The sequence below is a fragment of the Lytechinus variegatus genome, chromosome 7 (genome assembly GCF_018143015.1).
Source record: "Lytechinus variegatus isolate NC3 chromosome 7, Lvar_3.0, whole genome shotgun sequence".
NCBI classification, from domain to species: Eukaryota; Metazoa; Echinodermata; class Echinoidea; order Temnopleuroida; family Toxopneustidae; genus Lytechinus; species Lytechinus variegatus.
In genome coordinates this window covers 4,976,118-4,998,578 of record NC_054746.1, presented here as the reverse complement: position 1 = coordinate 4,998,578, position 22,461 = coordinate 4,976,118, and the positions used below count along the sequence as shown (strand labels likewise).

Here is a 22,461-nt window from a genome sequence, read left to right as displayed (position 1 = left end):
TAGATAGATAGATAGATAGATGGAGAAAAAGAGGGGGGAGGCAAGACATTGCAAAAATGTTAAACACAATGTAGAAAATTTGAATACTTCAAATATACAATGACAACAAGAGGATAGAGGGAAGAAACACAAGAGAAAGGAAATGCTGGATGTAGAAATGAAACTATATATACTTATTTTAACTTATATATAATATGATATCAAGAAAGTACATCATTATGATTATGACCTGTCTTAAGTCTTGGAAAAGGATAACAAAAACAGAGGGGAAACCCAGAGACTATTCTCCATTCAAAAGAAGAAGGAAATGATGATCAATAATAATGCTATAAAGTGTCGCCTCAAAAAGGACTTTGTTGAAATGGAGATACTTGCATCACCTTGAACTATATCACATGGTACTTGACTTCAGTTTGTCTATGATTTATTGCAGGATGAAAGGAAAAGATAAATACTGCTGCCAAGTGTTTGTCTTTAATCTCATGAAATGATATTACCGATGGACGATATGAAATATTCATTTAACCATATACTTGCAGATAAAAACTCTAGAGGAAGTAAGGAACATCACTCATAAACTACTCGCCCAGGTGAGCCATATTCCTGAAGATGGGTTATAAACATGTCACAGCATAAAAGAGAGTAACAGCCGATGAATGATCTTTCAAACAATGTCGGCTGCAGATGGGATCATCGTACACAACAATGATACATCCCTTCTCTTTCTAACACATCAAATCCATCAAAAAGAACTCTAAACGGAAGAAAGGAAAGTGAAAGAAAAAGCAGACCCTGTACAGATTTCCTGCGAAGATGTTTTTGCAACGTGAGAGCGAAAAGCCCCGACGGCCTGCTCTTTGCACGCCAACTTGTTATATCCTGTATGAGAATCCTCGGAGATAGGTTTGGTTTGCTAGCAGACCAGGTGAAAGAGTATGACAAGGGGATATCATGTCTTAATCATCTATAACAACCAGGAAGGATGCAGCCTACACACTTGTACACAGCGAGAAATGGGGCAGGAGTTGAAATGCGAAAGAGGGGAGAGAAAGAGCGTTCGGAGAAAGACGGGTGTGATAATGCTATTCATTGAGACGTTTTAATGAACCTTGTTTTGAAAGCCATTCATTCCATCCTATTTCTATTCATATTGTGTGATTCTTTGAACTTTCTATTCCCTAATAGACAAACGTTATATCTGTATCAAAAGCGTAGGGTTGAATCCCGGAGGCGACAACAAGAAATCATTGAACTTATGTCAATAAATTCATGCATATTTTTAAACAATGACAATTAATACCAGTAGCTAAAAGGTCCTTTTACTTCATTACAGCAAATGTATCTATTCCCTCATCCAGCAGTGTATTAGCAAAGCAATATGTCAAAACCTGTATTAATATGACATATGAATCACCAAGTTAAAACTATGAATCAATACAAGTTTATATCTCCTATCTAGGTAAGCATTCGGATGAAAGATACAACACAAGATACGACAGGGTATGAAGTACAGATCTAAGCAGTAAGATTTCGACCTAATCCGAAGTAATCTTAAAGTGCGTGGGAACATGAGATAATATGAAACACCGGTATACACGCTCACAGCCGAGTCTAGCAAAGATTGTAATACATTATCCTAATCTTTCTCTCCTAATACCCATGATGAAATTTTATGTTTTAGGAGTCACTTTCTTTTAATCATGTTCAAGAGTGGCCAAGTCACGGCAAATTCCTTTTTTATTTTTCCATTGGTTGGCTTGGGGATATCCTACAACCTTAATGATATCAGAATTAATACTGGAGATTGGCAGGCAGTGATTACAGCCAATACTTGGGATTAGAGATGCAATAATTAATTCTCTGTCATCTTCATTGGAATTACTAAGATTTCTACACGATCTGGAGTTAGGCAGGGTTAGGCGTTTCAAGATCTTACCATGCACAGTAATATGGATAATTTGAGACATTATGGAGATTGTTTATGGAGAGACTCTAAGTATTGTTTTATCCTAGAAGATCGCATGTGCATGCTTACTTGATAATGCAAGCAATCATGACTAAACCAGAGCCTGATGGGGGTACTCCTGAGTTTCTGATGACTTAATTGCTCACTCATTTTCAGGCAAGTCACACACACTAAAAATGAAAATAAAAAGCTTTGGGATTGATTTACAAGAATGCACTTTTTAGGGTCACAGCCACGTGTAGAGTTTGTGTTTTGGAGGATAGGAATAATTTATGTCACTCTCCTCGCCAACATTTGATCTTTTTTCTTTATTTTTTTTGAAGGGGCAAGTAGCTCAACAAGTCAACTTCACTGACAAATACAATGAAGTACTTCCTATACTAATGATATACTGCAATGGGAATTCCTTTTGTGTATCGAGAGACGGAGACAAATCCATCGTAAGTCGGTGATTCAACTGTACATTGATTGACGCTGCTTGCGAGGCAAGCTGAAAATAGAGTTGTTTGAAAAAAGTGGAGCTCTGATGAAAGTTGAGCTGTCTGAACTAAGATTGGCTGATCCGCGGAAAAGTCTTGGCAAGATTCTCGGATTAGGAGGCATCGTGACAATTAAGAAATGAATGCGTCTTGTAAAACCTCAAAATATGTTCTTTTCACTTTTTATGTTGGCCTTCTATACACAGGATGTGGTGATTTTTTGATAAATTTCTTTTCTGATCATTTCTAGGAGCCAATGCAGACTAAAATTTCAATTGAAAAAAAAAATGGATTTGACAAAAAGAAGTGGAAATGGTCTATTAAAGGATTACTGTCGGTGAAATAAGATTAATAGTACTTCAACTGAGGTATACAATTTATCCATTTTTCTTATTTTGATGTTTCAACACCAAAATCTGTTTTTTTTCTAAGGCCTGTTAATGACATAACACAAATTAACCTCAAATTGGAACGATCTATGTGGAATTGTTGGCTACCAGCACTATAAGGAAATTATTAAAATTATCTTCTGCAAATTGAATGCATGAATGATTGATTCTAGTTTCCTTCTAATGGGGATAATAAATATTTGTCCATTTCAGTCAATAAAGGAGAAGAATTTGCCAAATATCTCTTTTTATTTGTTCCACAATGATAAATCTACTGGAACATTAAGGCAAATGAAAAGGCAAAAAGAGCTCTCACCACATATTTTGATGGTTTCGAATTCTTGTCCAAATAGGAGATAGGTCACAGATATTGCACATCCAAATAAACAGAATCGCAAGAATGTAAATCAATGAATCATCATATATCCAATCAACTTCAAGCATCTGGCTTATGATTTTTTTTTAAAGAGTTATTGGCATGTATTCTGCGTGACTAAATAATTAATTATAGATCGCACTTAAGGTGGAGCTGCACCAGCCCGGGTTTGCTCAATTTCGAGATTTTAACCCGTTCGGCCCTCTTCGAGATTCAAGAAACCCATCTCCACCATTGCAGGAAGAGTGATTCCTGCTCGAGCAAGGCATCGATGCATTATGGTCTGACGCCATGAATAAATAATCCAGAGTGCGTATGCACCTGCAAAATTAGCGGGATACTTCGTAAAATAGCGCGCTATTTTCAAAATAATCCCAAGTTGACTTGGGATTGCAATCTTGAGATTAATCCTGCGAACTAAAACGATATTTGCATCTACATTACAAATAATCTCGAGATTGATCAGATCGGGATAATTTGCCGGATCAGAAATAACGCGCTAAGCTAATTAAGGCTGGTGCAGACTGCCTTTTCATGTGGTGATTTGACTTGAATACATGAAGTCAGACCATTGGACTAAATTAACATAATATTTATAGAATGATGGTTTTACTGCTAACTACCTGAATAATTGCTAAGCTGTAAAGTACTGATTCCTATTTAATTGTTCATTTGAGAATAATTTATTTTAAAAAAATTCACTCACTTTAGGACTGAGGCCTTGGAATATGCTGGAAAAGGGCCTCAAGCATACACATACAATTAACCCCATAAGAGCAACAAAAAAAGGGATTAATATGAACTAGGATGCCTCATTTAATATGCTGGTTGATGAGGAGAAAAAGACTTATAAGAGGGATTGTAATTAGAAGTGATATCCAATTTCAATTGAACCAGAAAGTAATATTTAATTCTTCTTTATTTTCATTTTTTGTGGTTAACAGCTGGCAGCATTGTGGATTAAAGGAATAGTGCACTTTTTTTATAACTGATAAATTTTAAGTTACCATTTTGCACCTACAGGCACAGCAATGTATTTTCTGACAAAAACCCCCCAACATTTTGAGCTTGAATCCCCCTTTTTAAATGCCTTTTCACACTCTTGAAAATAAGTAATAGGAAAGTATTAAAGTTTAAAAGGGAAATGTGACCATACCGGATATTTTTCTTGAATATGGCTCTTAAAAATTTGATAAGGATTTTATGTGAAATTGCTTTCGAAACATAGATGTTACAAAATTAGGATACAATGATGGATATACATACATACAGACTTTTCACCACAAAAAGAAATTCTTCACCCCCCCCTTCCCAGATAATTTAATCTTCTGTTGAAAGTACTGTAAATGTTCTAGGTGCATGTTAATTAATCATCAAAGAACATTACTAAAAACACAACAGGTTTGGTTACACTTTATACCCAGCACATGCAGAAAAATCCTAATCTAGGGTGTTCAACCAGCTAAAACTATTGCATTAAAATTGCTTTTGAAGGAAAGTAATACTTTAGAAACACATTGTCTTAAAATTCTTAAAGTTAACATGACCTTTTCAGCAATTTTTGATTAATTAGTATAACATATGGAGGGGACAGGCACATAAATCATCATTGTATTAAGTATGAATATAAGGCGTGATGTAAGAGAGTAGAATAAAAGAGTTCTCTTTCTCCGATCGGTCGGATTGCTTTATTTCATTTGAAACCATTGCAATTGAACAGATGGAAAAGAAAAATGATATTCATCATACTTACAAAAAAAATAGCAGAACTTAATACTTCATTTAGAATTAATTATAATTTCTTAAGCATTTAATCTACTGACTACTGGTATATGTGGTCCCTGTATAAACCTTATGAGAATTAACAAAATTAGTAATTAATGAGTTGAAAGTAAAATGAGAAAAAAAGACAATACGCACATTACAGACTAGTATGGATTAACTATGATTTAACATTAAAGAAACCCTTCATGTAAGAAAGTATGTGCACTATGAGATGATGTAATACTGGGGTTTTGAATAACAGATAAGAGAATACACAATCATTAATTTTTTTACACTCACACATTTGTTTAGTACTCACATATAATACGAAGCATTTTTTTCCTTGTTAAATTTCTTTTCGTAATACATAGAAAACTAAGAAAAGTATCATGTAGGCATGCGTCTGGAAATTCAGTCACATGAAAATTTGTATGTTCAATTTTGGAAATCCTTGCAGCTTGAGTTTCTAACGTTAAAATCATATTATAACATCTGTGGTACAAGCATGTAACATTTTTGCATTTAATTTCCCTTCCTTTCCCCATTTTAATGTTCAGTCTAGATCTTCCCCTGCTTATCAATTTTTGGCCTCTTTCACATAGTAATCATGCAATACATGTTTAGATAATAAATGAGAACTGGATGATAGAAAGAAGAAAATTCTTACATGTACCTGAGGCTCTCAAAGTGCTCCCTTGGATCCGTCGCCATGGTGGGTGCCATGAAGCTAGCAGCAAGGGTAGGGTGAAGGCTGGGGTTGGGTATGGCTACGGAGGTGGGTAAGCTGACCGGTAGGAGAGGCTCAGGTTTCATTGGTAGATCTCCAGGATGGAACCCACTGCTGGCGTGAAGGGGTCGGTCATTGCTCCTCACCCTCTTCCGACTTGGTACCACCAATGACATGGCCTCTGTCTGCTCCAATGGCGTAGGGAATGGCCTCATAAAGAAGCTTGGGTGAAGAAGGGTTGGCGGGGGAGGTGTCGGCTTGCGCTCCTGGGCTGGGGCAGGGGGGCTAGCAGCATTCCGGGCTAGTACTGGATTTCTGCCCTGGTTACTACTGATTTCAGTCTTAGTGTGGGTCGAGTTGTTGTTGCTGGTGTTTTTGCTGCTGGTGCTTTTCGTGAGTTTATTCATAACAGAGTCTACAGCATTGAGGAGGAGAGGGGGCAACTCTTCCTTCAATGTTTGTCTTACGATATAACTTGTCGTGCGGTCAAGAACACAACTTCCATCCGCTCTTCGTTTTCTATCGTTTCCATGACGAACAGGTGAGCTGTTTCCACTGACACCATTGACCTCGTATTTGGGGATTGCACTACTACCTGTGTCGACTGGTTCATTTAAATCGTCCATGTCGTCAGAGTTGTCTGATAGATTACCATCATCTTCTGTGTCAAACATGTTGAGGTATTTCTCCTGAAGTGTATCAAGCTGCGTTTGAAGGTGGGATAGGATCCCTTTGAGCTTAGTTTTCTCTTGTTTGCGGGATGGTTTTCCTGGAGAGTCTTCGTCTTCAGAGTCCCATCGCTGGGGTTGTGGTTGGTATTGCTTTCGCTTTGGCTTGCGAAGACTGTCCTCCAAACCCAAAGGCTCTTGGCCCCCTACTGCTGGTGGTGAATGCCTCATACTTGTGATAATGTTTTCGACTCGGGCGCGTTTGGCTTTGAGACTATCTGTTTCTTGCATTGGACTAGTTGATCCGTTACACTCTTCCCACATTGCGGTTTCTGCAGTGGGCATGGCTGTGGAATCTCCACTCTCACTGGGTACCTTCGCGCACTCCAACTTTCTAGCTTGCCAATTCCCACCAAGTTCAGTATCTGCGCTCTTCGCAATTTGCTCTTCTAAATCAAGTAATCCGCGACGGTTCTCAGTCAATCTGTCCTGCGTCAGAGAATCTTGTGATTCCGTATCACTGCACAAACTGAAGGACTTGGCAGGACTGCCACGATTCAAATTTAGCAAGTTCCTCAAAACTTCAGAGTTGTGTTCGACATTTTCCTGGAACACACCGTTGATGCTGGCAAAACCGTTGACTTTTGTATGAAGACTGCCTGTAGGTAGACCGTGATCAGCTCTGTGTCGCTTTACTTGGCGACTGGATGCATCCTCGACCTTATACATTGGCTTGCCAAACAACGACGATGTCTCCTTGACTGTCCTCTACACCGAAGCACTTCAACGGTCCAATGTCTCTACAGTTGGAACGAGAGGTGTGAGTAAATTCCGTCAGCTGACAGCTAGTACTTCACTCGGCCGCAAATCACTCACTGTGTGAGGAGAGAGAGAGAGAAAACACCAGTTATAAATAGGCTAACAATACCACATTCTACCTGATGGGCAAGTACGCATTCATAATCAACGAGCAAATTTAAGTACCAGATGCACTTTTTTTCAGGGGCACGGAGGAAGCGAGAGCCCTGTAACACACGTCTTACCCAGATGGCTTCTTACTTCTTTCTGCTTGTCACCAGCGAGTCTCGCAGAAAGATTGTTGGCTCTTCAGCCAATTGTTTTCAACATAACCCTGATACTTAACTTCCTCTTTCCCTGGTATCCCGTACACAACCAAGAAGATTGGTTTGTGGGAAATGAGCTGCTGAAGACCAAGATAACGCCTACTTTACTATATCCGACTTCGCTAACCATCCACTACTGGCAACCAAAACCAAAAAAGATATCTAGCATAATACTCATTTAACCCTCCTAAATGAACTATTTCAGATTTTCTCTGCATAACTCATTGGGGGTTAAAGTACTTTCTATCAATGCAGCAAGGACGCACTAAGATCATGCTAAGTACAAATTTTGCTACAGAGTTGCTACTTCCTAAATACAATTGCAGATTACATTTCCTCTTTGGCATGATGTCACTAGTTGATATTCTACCTTATATTATTTCATTCTTATTCTTTTCACGGGATCACTTCTTTGCTAGAGAAACAAAGATGGTTTAGATAGACGCCTTTGTGTCTGGGTTTTTTTTTTCTCAAAAACAACCTATTGCTGTTTGTAGATAGAGTAAAAGTACAAGTGAAGGAAAAGGGCTGCATCCTTATCTCAATTGTTTATCACGCTGGCAAAGGATCACGAGTTACGTTTCTGCATATAATTTCTGTCTTTTCTTCTTTCTTTCTCTCATACTGTTGATAGGTTTAAAAACACAAAATGCATTTCATTCAAAATAATCCTGTAATTCAGAATGTCTGAAGTGCATAGTATAGACTGTACACTTAAATGGGTAAATTAATAAGTAAATCAGAATAAGGAACATCAGCAATTTCAAAGAAATAAAGGTGTGGATAAATGAACCTGACTACAGTTTTATCAGTGCAAGAAATAATCTAGACTCTCAAAATATATATCTAGAACCACTTGTTTCGCATGCTAATGTTTTTTGCTCTATTTGTTTTTTTAAATATTATCTTCTTCTGAAAATATCATGTTAAAATATCATGTTAATTTCAAAACACTTAATTTAGCTGCTCAGCTCCAATGTATATACAAACTATAAAAAAAAACATTTGTATCTTTTTTTTTGAAAAGTTATCAGAAGGCTTCCTAAACTACCTCTAGGAAGAAAAATCAACTTCTCAAAGAGTGGATGATATAAAAACTATTTCCTACAATACACTATTCATAGTTACCTTATACAGACATGTACACTGCGCCTAACAATATTTGCCAGAAGAAGGAGAGATTTATCAACAATTAACTATTCTTTAAGAAAATTGTTATTCAAGGGCATAGATAAAGGTAGAGGCCAAATATAATAATGCTATATACAGTATGTCTAGAAGTAGGGGTTACTTCTTTGCTCTCTAATTCTTATGTCCTCGTCAAACAATAGACCAAGACCGATGATATCAAAGCTTGACCATTGACCAGTAGCCCTGGCCGGAGATGACCAAAAGACTGCAGGGTGATTAAACCCTTACAATATAAAACACCCTAATGTGACGAGCAATTTCTACCAAATTAATATTCACTTTTTCCAGCTTCTTCATTCAAAACAATTTTTCAACAACGCATTTCTCCTTAATTCTTCTTTAAAAAAAATATTCTTTACAATGAATTTATTTTATGAAATCACTGTAAAAAAATCTACATTGAAAATAAAAAAATTGGTAGGTCTGCTTTGGGGCAAAAACAACATTACAAGAATGGTACTCAGATCTTACAAAGTGATATATACTACAACCATCCTTAATGGTTGTGCCTTTCTGTATTACATTATTTGTTCATACTTTCAATGTGTTTTCATTTCACATTCATGTCAAATCATCAACGATAATCAAAAGGTAAATATGGAATACCATACAAGTGTAAAGCCTATAGCTACTTAATCTAAATATATAATTCAAATGCGAATGAAAAAAAAGAAGCTTAATTCTCTATTGTCAACACCCTTATGATTTCACTTAAAAATTGATACTGTTTAAATGTTTGATACAGCTCTAATTAAAAAAGGCTAATTTTTGTTTAAAATGTGACAAAACTAATTTGTTTATTTGATTTGTGCTCCTAGTTTTACTTTGTGTGTTAATGTGGATTAGTAACCTTTTTTCACAAAAAATGAATTAAAATAAACAAATAACAATAAGTAAACAGACTTTCTGAAGGGTTCTCTTTATTTCCACCTAAATATTTGTTTCCCAAAACTAGTTGACAAAATTGATAATCATAAACATCCATTGCCTTTGCCAAAATTATGAATGAATACAATCATTTTTTTTTTCAGTTACAGAAAGCCTTACCTTGAAATATCATTTGGACATAGTGTGCCAAAAATGGAATTTGACATAGATATGACCTATACTCATGCTATGAAAATAGAATGTTTAGAATGGCAGTGAAGTTATTCTAGGGTTTATGAAGTGTGTTAGAAAAAAACTTTTGTGTAACACTGACAGTATTACAAGGTATTGAGAGTTAAAAGCTGAAAGTGAAAGGGATTTTGTGAACGCAAGAGATTGATGCCTCAATCCAAGTAGTCAAAACTTTTCAAGATAATGTACATTGTAAGTTTTTTTGTAAGTAATCAACATGTTTAATACAAAATAAACCCTGTTACAAACAGCATAATTTTTCCAAGAATTATTTTCATGAACAATTAAATCTCTGCTATATCAAATTCAATTATAAAGTTACAAAATAAGATGCAAGTACTTAATGATAAGAATATATCGGTTATAATTGAATATTCAATCTGGGCTAGGAGTTAAAATTGAAGTCCTTAATAACTTAAATCTCCTCAATTCTTCCAATTTTCATATTTGCAAGACATGCAAAAACAGAACTGAAGCATCTCATGTTTTTGTTTCAACAGAAGTTTAAACTTTTTACTTAGAGGTGATTTGTCATTTTCTTTTTAAATAAAGATTGTTAAATATTCTTCTATTTCTTTACCACACAGCAAGTATTGTCAGATAACATAATTTTAATGCACTATTTAATGCACTATCTTAGATAATGCTATGTTAAATCAATTGTGATTTCACTTTGGAAAGTATTAAGGCACCAAATTAATATCCTGGGTCAATTTTCATTGGGAACTTTACTATACTAGCATGTCTTCAGTGCATGTAAGTAAAAAGTGAAATAAACGAATGAAAAAAAATCCTACAAATCACATTCTAATTTCAAAACGTTAATGCATGTCATCATAGTTAACTTTAAGAACTGTATCTTTTCCAATGATATGCTGTGGAATGGTATTAGAAAGATATGGCAAGGAAGAGAAAGAGGGACACACATTGATGTCAACTGAGCGTCTTCATTCCTAATATAGATCAGATCCTTCCAGCTACTGGGAGGGTCTTGAAGGGGGCAAGCTTAAACATCTTAAGAGTTGTCAAGTGGTTAGTTAACTGGACATTGTTTCATATGCCACACCAGACCTTGACTGGATTTGTCTTTAGACAGAACAAAGGCACATCCCTCGCCTTGAGATATATCAGGAAGAGATCCAACCTGGGAGGGATATGGCTTATCTTATCCAACAAGACTCTGGGGGCTGGGAGAGGCGATAGTCCAAAGATTTAAACAGAAATCTTCAGGTAATTTGACAAACAAGGAGAAAGAAGAGGAAATGAAAAAGCTGGATCTTGAAATGCACATCTTGCAATTTCTCTTATCTTATCTCCTGTCACCAGTTCCTGACCCAGACTCCAACAAGGAAGGAGATTATGCTTTAAAAAAGAACTTAAGAGGATTTTTCAAAGAAGGAACTACCAAGGCTGCGACTACTGTTGCCGGAAGAAGGACTTATAAGGAATGATACCATCTGATCACATGATATAAGATGTGCCGTGTTACATAATGGAAGTGCCATAAGGAAAGAAAGAAAGGAAATGAAACGGCCATTGCTGAAGATAGATGTAGCAGCACGACTCCTTTCAATAAACTCCACCCCAACCAAGAAGTCACCCTCATGTAAACTAACTTTTATTGACTGAGCTTGAAGAGCCAAAACCTTCTAAGATGGCAGTATGACTCTGTCAACAATCCATATATAAATTCTCCTGGCAAACATACTTTTATCAATCTTTGGTCCACAAAGGGGGGTTTGAACAAATACTAAAGGTTGAAGCTAAGAAGCTCAAACACATGTTCCTTAAACTGATCTCAAGATATTCCACAAGTTGTTGAGAAGTAATAATGGGTATACAATATGAACGCACCCAGACCTTTGTGTTGACCTTTTTGAGGTAAAGTCTGCATTTAATATCCATCATTCATCTATACACAATGGTATAAATGAGATATTTACATCATCGCCTACTTTTTATGGATATAGAGGGTGGGAATGTGATAGCAATGATATGTAAGAGTGATGATTGATTTCTGATGGACATTTTTCTTAAAAAATTGGTATACATAACTCAAATCACCTGCATAACGTAATTGAAAATGAATATAATGAACCCTTGATTAATAAAGAAATTATAGATAAAGGTATTAGCATATTTTGATTTTTTTTCAATCTTATAGTCAAATATTTGACAATATTTAAGTTAAGACAATAAAGGATCAATTGAATGATATAAAACATCATAAAATACATTTCAGCTTCAAAGGATAATGGATTTCAATCAATTATAGTTCAAGTTCATGCAATAAATTCAAAATCTTTAGGAGTTCACAATCATCATGAGTCAATCCTACAGGTATCAATTTACATCTTGAAGAAACAGAAATTCAATAAAGATTTGTGAGTTTGGTTTCTGAGAAAAGGAGGAGGAAATATGTGCATACTTGGTAAACTAGTTTGGTCGCAAATCATTTTTTATAAAAACAATTAACCAAAGCACTTATGAGGGTATTTTTCCCCTATAAAATTTGAGATTTTATTTTTATTTTTAGGATTGCTACATTAATTGCATTAACGATCACAGCAATGTCTGGAAAAGTCTTGTATCCAGTCACTCCATGCAGATAATAAGCCGAAACAAATTCAACTTTATTACCCATATTCTAGTTGAAGAGCAATGGAAATTGAAATCAAGCTTTTTGTTACTGGTAGAATTGATCTCTCTCAGAAGATTTCTGTTCAGTTCTTTTCCTTCTCATCCAATGAAACAATGGATGATCCACTTAAAAATAAAGTTCTGGTAGCTATAGTTTTATTTTATCACCGCCTGCATTGTGCGGATGTACATTTCAAGGAAGTATACGGTATCTTTTACCCCTTTTACAGGAAATATACACAAACAGAACTATATCAATACAAAACCTATACACAAGGCTGTATCTGAGATAAAACACTGTCATCCATAAATCACTATCTTAAAAAAACAACAACTACCACTTGTATTCTTTCATTACATGGTAAAATGACCAGCATAATCATCAAATGGGTGTTCTCTTTCTCAAGAAAGAAAGGAAAGAGCCCACCTCCTTAAAAAGCAGACGGAATCAGATTAAGCTACTTCTAGCTCTGTAATGTCTGCTAGTAGTCATATGACATCGATAATATTGTTGATTTATTGATCAATATATTACTTTGAATTTAAATACTGGTAGGAAGTCAAGGTTTAGCATGCAATGATTTTAGTGCACTTCTTTTCAGTAGGCCTGGCCAAGATTTTACCAAAAAGTACTACAAACTTAAAGCTAGATATTCTGTATATGCATTTTAAAGTAAGAAAAAAAAACATAGGCCTACGGCCTACTTAGTCATTAATGCTATGGTTAATGATTTACAATCTGTTTCCATATCAACAACATAGCATGATGTTTCTTTGCCAATTTGATTATTATTTGTGAGGGAGCTGCTTAATTTCTCTAGAAATGTAAATTTTCTTCATCATATCTTAATATATTTTGAGTACAAAATGAAACTTTCCTATTATAACATAAATTATTTCACCTCGTATTTGAATGTATGAAAAATACATTGAGATACATACCTTATAGATTCCAGTCAAAGAAATAACAAATATATTTATTTGATCCACAATATTGGAACAATATCATTAAAGATATCCTGATAGTGTTCAAATATATTACTAGATGCTGACAAGAAGAGCAATCTCCTTTTCCCTGATAAAAAACAAGTTTCCTATGAGTGAACTGTAAGAATACACTGTAAGTAGATGAAAATTGGCGACCACGATCAACCGAGAAGGTAGCGGGAGCTCACAGGACTGACTGCCTCAGACTGCTGCGTGAGTGAGTGAGAGAGAGAGCATGCTGGCTGGAGTGAGCAATACAATTCACCACCAATCAACGCACTGTCTGCACCATCATCAGTCAACCTGTAGCACCCAGGCCTATGGGAAGAGCAAGGGGGAGGGGGAGAGAAAGCTACCTAGGTATAGAGCAGAAAGAGACTCACCGGCCGGCCGCTGAAGCTGGCTCCTTCGCAATGGTCTCTATCCCTGATGGCTTAAATCACTATCAACAGGAAGTCTCCAAGGATAAGTCATCCAATTTATAGAAACAGGAACTTGAGTGATAACAACCACCGAATAAAAGTAAAATATACTTCAGCACAGCAATCACAATGCAACAGCCTTGATCTGGGCGATGATATTGGGGCTAGTCGATGCTGAATGCCATGCCATGCACAGCTTTGGAAATTTGTTTGTGTGTATTAAAACAGGAATAAGGTGATGGCATATGAGAAATATGATAACACTTGCGCAGAGCCGCCCGGGATAGAGTGAACTAGCAACACTGGTAACTGGAAAAGCAATACCCCCCAGAACAATGGGAAGAAACCATGCATGCTGTCTGAGGTATTGTTATAGATATATTGTGAAGGGGCGGAGCTAGTGGAGCGGTGGCTATTGATCGGGTCGGAGGGGAAAGGGGCGGGAGCTGTCCACATACCATCATCTTATAACAAGTGGCTGATGCAAGCATGGTCACATGATCTTCTTGCCAATTTTCTTACACTCCCGAACATATCCTCCCTATATAGCAAATAAGGAAGTCTTGAACTTTGAGCTAAGAAATGATACTGTAGCCTATCTGCTTACTTGCTTCTTAAATAAGAAGCTATAAGACCCATATCTCAATATCGCCTTTTCTCACAGTAGCAGACATTTGTTTGTAGAAACGATTGTTACCTGGGGTACAGGCCACCAAGGGTTATGGGTATATCAATTCCAAAGGATGGGATTATGATATTTGCTTTATAATGAATCCAGCCATGAAGACAAGGCATATCAAAATAATAAGAAAACAAGGGTTGGAATTAACAAAGAAGTATCGACGACTATACCTCTGCATGGGCGATCCCCCACATAGAAATGTCTTAGGGTATGGGATTGTGTTTGAATGGATTGGTAAAGAAACTAGGGGGATGGACCGCCTTTAAGGAATGGTGATCAACAAGATTGGGGTGGGTGTCACAATAGCATAGCCTTTTTATATTAGCCTTCGAAGTATTATTCAGGACAAGACTTCTATGGCATCGCAACAATAAAGGAAAAGGAGCTTCAACAATGAGAACTACATAGTCTTGACCTGATCGGGTCAGGGTGCCTGGCTGGTTATTCTTGTAGTCATAATTCTTCACTTCTTCTTTACCCCTCTCATAATCCATCAGGTCTTTTTTTTTGTCATGCTATAACCCACTTGAAAAGAAATATGAATAGACACTGAAGAGCAGAAAAATAATCCGGCGCCATTGGGATTCAAACAAACGCACTGTACGTGCATAACAAGATATTAATAAGGCGAGAGAAGAACGCCACCGTATGGAAGACTGAACACTGTTAAGCAGCTGGTGAGGAAGAAAAAAAAGGAGAGAGAGAAGATCTATTTCATATCTTCACAAACTAGAACATCCCTTGAAAACCGCCACCTGGATGACCAGCTACATATCTCAATAACACAGAATTCAGGGCCATCTATATACCCATCCACACTCTAGAGATCTTTAACAAGAATTAAGGGGAGAGAGATGGGAGAATAGGAGGACTGTCCTCGGCTAGAAGAAAAGAAGGAGAGGGAAGACTGGCATAGATGTGATGGGATGATAACAGCTGGAGGAGAGAGATTAAACAATAAAAAAAGATACAAAGCAAGGGTAACAAAGATACAGGCTTCAGCCATTCACACGTGCACACTTCCCGAGGGTTTGCGTGGCTCCAGTGTCCCCATCCCCCTTCCCTGAATATATCACTGTCATAATTCAATCTCTGTCACCCTTCTATTATCATCCCAGTTGTCCACCTATACAACCTCTCATCTTCCCCTCAGTCTTCCCAGCTCCTCTTCTATTCTCCTGCTTCGCCTCTGATCATTCGGCCATTCTTTGGGATATTATTCATCTAGTCGCACTTAAAAAGCAATGAATCAACAAGGCGTAGGGCCCGTTTCGGACTAAGGAGAGACAGGGAGTATAAAGGAAGGGGTGCACATGGATCAAATCTGTCTTTATACTTGACAAATGTAGAGAAAGAAGCAGGCATTTGGTCACATTAATCTTACAAACATCCGTGAGACAAGCCGTCTCTACCTCACAATCCAAGCCAAACTTCTACTTCACAAATCATGCAGAAATCTGATACTGAATTTAAAGGCGAAGTCCATCCTAACGAAGAAAGGGCAAGTTTGGGCTCTTTCAAATGACTATAATAAAATAATAACTTTTCAATGAAATTTGCATCAACACCATCCAAGGAATTTGTGTTTTAAATTAAAATTTCAAAAGATAAATCCACCCTAATGAAGCGTGGATTTGAATGAAAAGAAAATATCCAATAAACATAACACTCAAATTTTATCAAAATCGGATTTGAAATGAGAGAGTTACAACATGTTAAAGTGTTGCTTATTTTCACAAAGCATTTTTATGCACCTCCTTACCTATACTAAGGGAACTGATGATGTCTCCCACGCACTACTTTGTTTGTATGTTATTTACATGAAATATGTTAATTTTTTCCTCATTATGATGTGAAAAAGGATTTGTTATTTCATTAAATATGTGAGTTTGCAATTGCTGTGACTTATTGTTTTAGAATGAGTATGCCAGTACTGTCAAATCTGTAAAAATAAATAAATAAATTCTCTGTATTTCCTTTAATGAAATATGATAACTTTCATATTTCATACCTGATTTTGATTACTGTATCTTTGGTTGACCTTTTCTCTCTATGTTCAAATACAATTCTTGTTGGGGGGGGGGGGTAATATGCCTGAAGAGGTAAGCTAACATGCTTTGATTCAAAATATTAGACATCGATGTATGTAGCTCTAGGTAGAACATTGTCAAGCATTAAAACCTTTATTCTCAGTCACAACTTCACTGCCTACCATAACAAATTAGCAAAGAGAATTGAAAAAAAAAATGAAAATTAGAAGTATCTAATGAATCATTTAAATTGCTTATGGCCTTTTCAAAGCATACTCCTTATAAATGTATTGTGTGACCTGAGAACACTTGATCAATCAATTCTAGTTTATATCACATTTCTAGTTTCCCATGGTTTATTTCATTGTATTTCGTAGATGAGGGGCTTTGATAACACGAGAATAGACAGGAATCACAATGAGAATAAAAGACATCTGGGGTGAGGAAATAGAACTCTATATACTGCCCTCTGTTGTTCATAACTATGTAGTGAGTGTTACAATGATCTGTGGACAAGCTGATACCAAAAAAAAATAATAATAAAATGAAGGTTTCCCCATATATCAACCCAACTTGGTATTCCAATAGGGTTTATCAACTAACAATGCTTTTTCATCATCCATGTGACATACACTGTATACTGTAATAAAGAAGTTCATCTATATCAATTTTTATCACCAAGTTGAAATAAAAGGGAAATAAAATGAATTCATTACAAATTATCTGTTTTATAGAGTGTAATTATTATCATATCAGACAGAATAATAATTTGTATTTACCTAGTTAATACCATTGAATAATCACAAGAATTATAATTTGAAAGGTGCCTATTTTCTACTCTTTGTTTGTTTCTAAAAACAATAATCACTTTATTTTATTCCACAACAAAAGGTATCAGTCACTTATTATAACAATACAAATAGAGGAATTATGAAAAGTTTTTTATATGAAAAAAATGGTAAAACACAAGAAATGGTAGATGCGAAACAACCTGGGCGATAATTTTTGCAAAATCAAAATTTAATACCGAATCCAACAAAATGTGTGATTAAGTCTTTGGTGATGATTATACTTGTCAACAAGTGCACAGTACAGTATCATGCAAGTACATCGAATCTATAGAGTATAACATCAATAGAATATTACACTAAAATGTGATAATGAAAGCCCAGTTTCTGAGGGTAAGCCAAACTGCAAGGACATCCCTCTACTTTACTCAGAGCAAAAGCATTTCACCCTATAAAACCTTCTTGTACTACGGCTATCAATTTTAATGCAATTCACTTAGGCTAATAACCCACCGACTGACTTCATGTATTATTTGTAAGGAGAGAAGAAGAGAGCTGACACAGCAACTCAAACAATCGTGAGATCAATTTCTAGATTCTGTAATTACTTGACGATATGCATAGGGTGTCTGCATGGCAAGTCAAGCAAGAAGAATAGTCTGCCATTTTTCCTCCGCTACCGTCGTCGTCGTCAGGAGTGCGGCTAGTCTAACATAATGAGAAAGGAGCAGCAGCAACGGTGTTATAAATTAGATGGATTAACTAATCTGCCAGAAAGTGCTGTTGCTCTATCTTGCCATAAATTTCATTATTGTAAGCAAGATCTCAAATGAGAGAGGAAAAGATAAAGAGCTTTTTAAAGGAGTACTCTCCTGATGAAACATTACTTTATTTGTTCATAACTTATTGTAATTTGACTAGATTTCAAAGTTTTTTTCTTGCTCATTTTATCAATTCAATTTATTTATTCATTTGTTTTAAAGCTATTCATTTATTTTTTTTATTTTGGATTGTTACTATTATTGTCATTTTTTATTTGTTTATTTCTTCTTCTTTTTTTTTTTTTTGGGGGGGTATTTCTTGATTAATTATGAGAGGTCATTGTGTAACACTTTGCAGAAAACTCTAGAGACTTCTCTTATGCTTGCCAATGCGTCTTTACACATCAATATTCAAACATTAATACAATACAATCTTACCATTATCTTATTCAAAAGATTTGGAATCAATAAATATGCCAATTTTTGAAAAATTTGAATTATGAGTTATCTGCAAAATATAAAGGCCCAGTCTAAAGCTAAAAATGATACATCAACAGAAAGATAAATACATTTATGTAAAATATGAATGCTCAGTACAATTCAAAAATTTGCTTTCTTTGTCTGTATTGATAAAAACTGCACTCATTAAAAAATAAAAAGTAAATGCTTATTGTGAGTTCCGCACCACATATATTTTATCTATTATAATATATTATATATTTTATTGTTATATTCACAGACAAAGTTTTAATACTTTTTTACCCTTAAAGTAATAGCAAAATAAATGCTTGTTTGTTTGTATCTATTTCCATATAAAACAAAATATATACATGATCAAATTTGAACAAAAGAAAAAGAAAAATCGTCAAATAAAATATGGAGGATTGTCCATTAAAAAAAATTGCATATGCATGCATTTACAACAAATATGAAAGGTATAATATTCATAACCAGGCCAGTAAAAGAGATTTTTTTATGTTTGAAAAGCATGAAAATTAATTATATCTCAGCATAAACAATCAGTTCAACAGTCAAGTTGAATGTGAACATGCATGAGGAAAAAGGTGTCTTGACAAAGGCAAGAAAGGAAATGATCTATAATTCTGATATGACTGAGCCTTGTAAGGAAAGTGCTCCCTGTCCAGTTGTCTTGAATCAATCTTGCGGTGAATCTGCTTCTTCGAACCTGGAGCCAGGAAGTGGGCCTATACCTTGGAAGCTTGCTTGACATATCACAAAGTCAAGACAATCCAGAGTAACTTCTGTTCTGACATAAGGCGTGTTTCCATTAGACAACCAACAAACTACAAGGCTGTAATCAAATATTAAGTAGATCTCATCTTAATTCAATTTGAAAACTTCAGCAAGGGTCCAGGATTATGCTTAAGGAATCTCAAAACTATCATTAAGCTTGATGATGATTAGTGGATCAACTCATCCCACTAAGTCTAAGATCAGCTCATGCTTTATATTTTATGATATCTTTTTTTCCTTAAGATGAGGGTTGGACTCCAGTATGAATTAGCCAGATTTTTGCATTCTTATGAAAAGCATGGACATGTCGATTGCTGCAAGCAATGTCTAGCTGGCCGTGATGGAACTTAACAAGAATGATTGGCCCAAGCTGGACGTTGATGCTGATGAAAACAGGTCTCTTGCTCTGATGTCTTGACTCATAGCATCCCACATCTGTTGAAGATCTTCCCCAGTGAGAGCAAAGGGGTGCAAGGAAGGGGGAAGTAAGGACCAATTTTGATGAAATTGTTACCGTAATTGATTTTTCTTTACTGATTCAAATCACTATTTTTCTGGAGTGGACTTGACCTTTAAGAAACCCGTCTTTGGGCTCCATTAACATTTTAAAAATAAGCAAACAAGAAAAAGGTGACTGAAAAATGTGGGTGAATACATCCATGGGAAGTCCACAAAAATAGCTATTTTTATAATAATATTTTAAGAAAGACAACAATAATATAGAAAATACATAGAAATTAATAGATATCTTACACTTTTGCTGAAGTGTGAAGTGTTATATCCACCCATCCCCTCTCCTAAGGTCATTGAGTTGAAATCAAAATTAGCCTATTTGAATTAAATTTAGAACAGGATTAAACAATATCTAGAAATAAAATTCAAAATCAAATGTGTTATCCAAATGAAGGTGAAAACTAAATCTATTGTGTATAACAAATTTTTGCTTCCAACATTCAAAAAAAAAAAAACATCAGAGAAAGTCTATTCTAGGCCCAACACTTATAAAACCCTGATTAAATATGTATATAAATATTTCATCTAAAAAGAAAAAATAAATATTTCATCTAAAAAGTAAAAAAATACAAACAAATAAAAGTATTTGAGGGTTTGACAGGCAGGTAGCGAAGATCATTTAAGGATAGTTTTAGAAAATATAACAAACATAGTCCTTTCCTGATTGATAAAGAAAGAGGGAAAGGAAAATCAGGGAATTTAAAAAGATAGAAAACTATAATAAATTTTCAAACAAACAAAAATAGAAAACAATCAAAATTAATTTCATAAGATTCACAATGAACTTATTAGAACAAATTGCTGCAAACCTGCAACGACCAAACAGAGCTCAACTCAAATGAATATCAGCTACTACTTAAAGGAATACAGGTTGAAATATCAATTTCATTATCAGTCCAAAGATAAGAGAAATAGAAACAAGAATAGGGCCGTCTGCACCATCTCGAGTTTTCAAATTAGCGCGCTATTTCTGATCCGGCAAATTATCCCGATCTGAAAAATCTCGAGATTGTTTGTAATGCAGACGCAATTATCGCGCTAGTTCGTAGGATTAATCTCGAGATTGCAATCCCAAGTCAACTCGGGTTTATTTGCAAAATAGCGCGCTATTTACGAATTATCGCGCTAATTCGTAGGTGCAGACGCACTCGGGTTTGGACTCGGGTTAATTTATTCATGACCTTCAGTCCATAATGCAATTCGCGTTCCATTTCCGCCTTGGTAAAAACATAAACAGCGATAATACCGAACGCATGCGAAAGTCAACTTTATCATAGCGTTCATCAATTCCCCAATCAGCAACGATGGTGTCAAGCCCCCCGTGAATGGATTTTGGGAGAGACCAGACCGATGGGGGAGGCGCTCATTATCGACGATGGTCATAGTCAATAACAATACTGACAGCATTGTCGTCTTATTCCTTCGCAAAATGTGAGCAAATAGCATTTCTTTCCTCCCCCCTCTCTCTCTCCCCCTCTGTCGTTGCCTCGGAGTCCGCCATCATATTAAACGAAGAATACAATTCACTCGCTTATAATTATAGCGCGGCTGAGCTGAGAGGATTGTTGCATAACAACGGTCGAATTCGGCGAAAGAGTACATGTACTTGATTGCATATCGCGGGAAGTTATTCAAAAGCGCGGGCCGTTGAAACTCCAAGATCGAAAGTGCGCATGCTCGGAATATCGGCTTGTTGCCTCGCTCGAGCAAGAATCGCTCTTCGTGCGATGGTGGAGACGGGGTTTCTTGAATCTCGAGATTAATCGCGAAGAGGGCTGATCGGGCTAAAATCTCGAGATTGAGCAAACTCGGGATGGTGCAGCACCGCCTAATGGTTCCAAGAAGTTGTTGTTGTTTTTATTTCTGTAAGATTAAAAATACCAAACAACATTACAAATAGAATGTACAGTATATACAGATAAGATGAAATTACGGCTGGTAGCTCATATTCGGCTGCAACTATAATTGTTGCTGCTGTTCTTCCATGGGGCTAGTGCAATGTACGACAGTCAATATGACAAATCATAAAATGAAATATAATCCATTGATAATGATACATCAAATTAAAAAAAAATAGAACTAAAATCAAACAAAGCAAAACATACATGAAAAGAAAAAAAATATATATATATACAAACATAATCAAGAGGTACAACTTAATAAAAACTAAGGTGAGTAAAGTTCATGAAGGTGATTTCTAAAGTATACAGTCTGAGCATGACAAAAAATGAAAAGTTGATTGCAGTAATGGTGTGATTACCATTAAGAATGAGAGGGAATTTACTTCACAGCATCATGAGCATAAAGAATAGTCATATTCTGAGACCGACTACAAAGGAATACAAAAGATGAGAATACTTGATGTCTCATTTATCATGCTTTTAATCAGTTTTTTTTTCTTCCCTCCTCCTCCTCCTCCATGTTCCATTTCACCCTATCATCATATCAGCGAATATCATCTCACTCCTCAAAATAAAAAAAAATCACTCTAGATTGCTCTCTTCAATACATGTCATGATGACTTCTCCGACAAATAAAGCAGCAATATATCACAGCTAGAGATGTCTTGGTTCATTTACAC

The 22,461-nt window shown here is 35.8% G+C and overlaps 1 protein-coding gene across 5 annotated transcripts in view; it reads right to left on the bottom strand.

Moving 5' to 3' along the window:
* LOC121418266 (prospero homeobox protein 1-like) overlaps window positions 1-22,461 on the bottom strand; it is a 62,323-nt gene that overhangs the window by 24,409 nt on the left and 15,453 nt on the right. For 2 of the 5 annotated variants that reach the window (XM_041612040.1, XM_041612042.1), the window contains one exon: window positions 5,642-7,244. In XM_041612040.1, the coding sequence (XP_041467974.1) occupies window positions 5,642-7,098 (1,457 nt within the window). In that variant the 5' untranslated portion in view covers window positions 7,099-7,244. The other 3 variants (XM_041612043.1, XM_041612039.1, XM_041612041.1) reach the window with 3 other exon arrangements.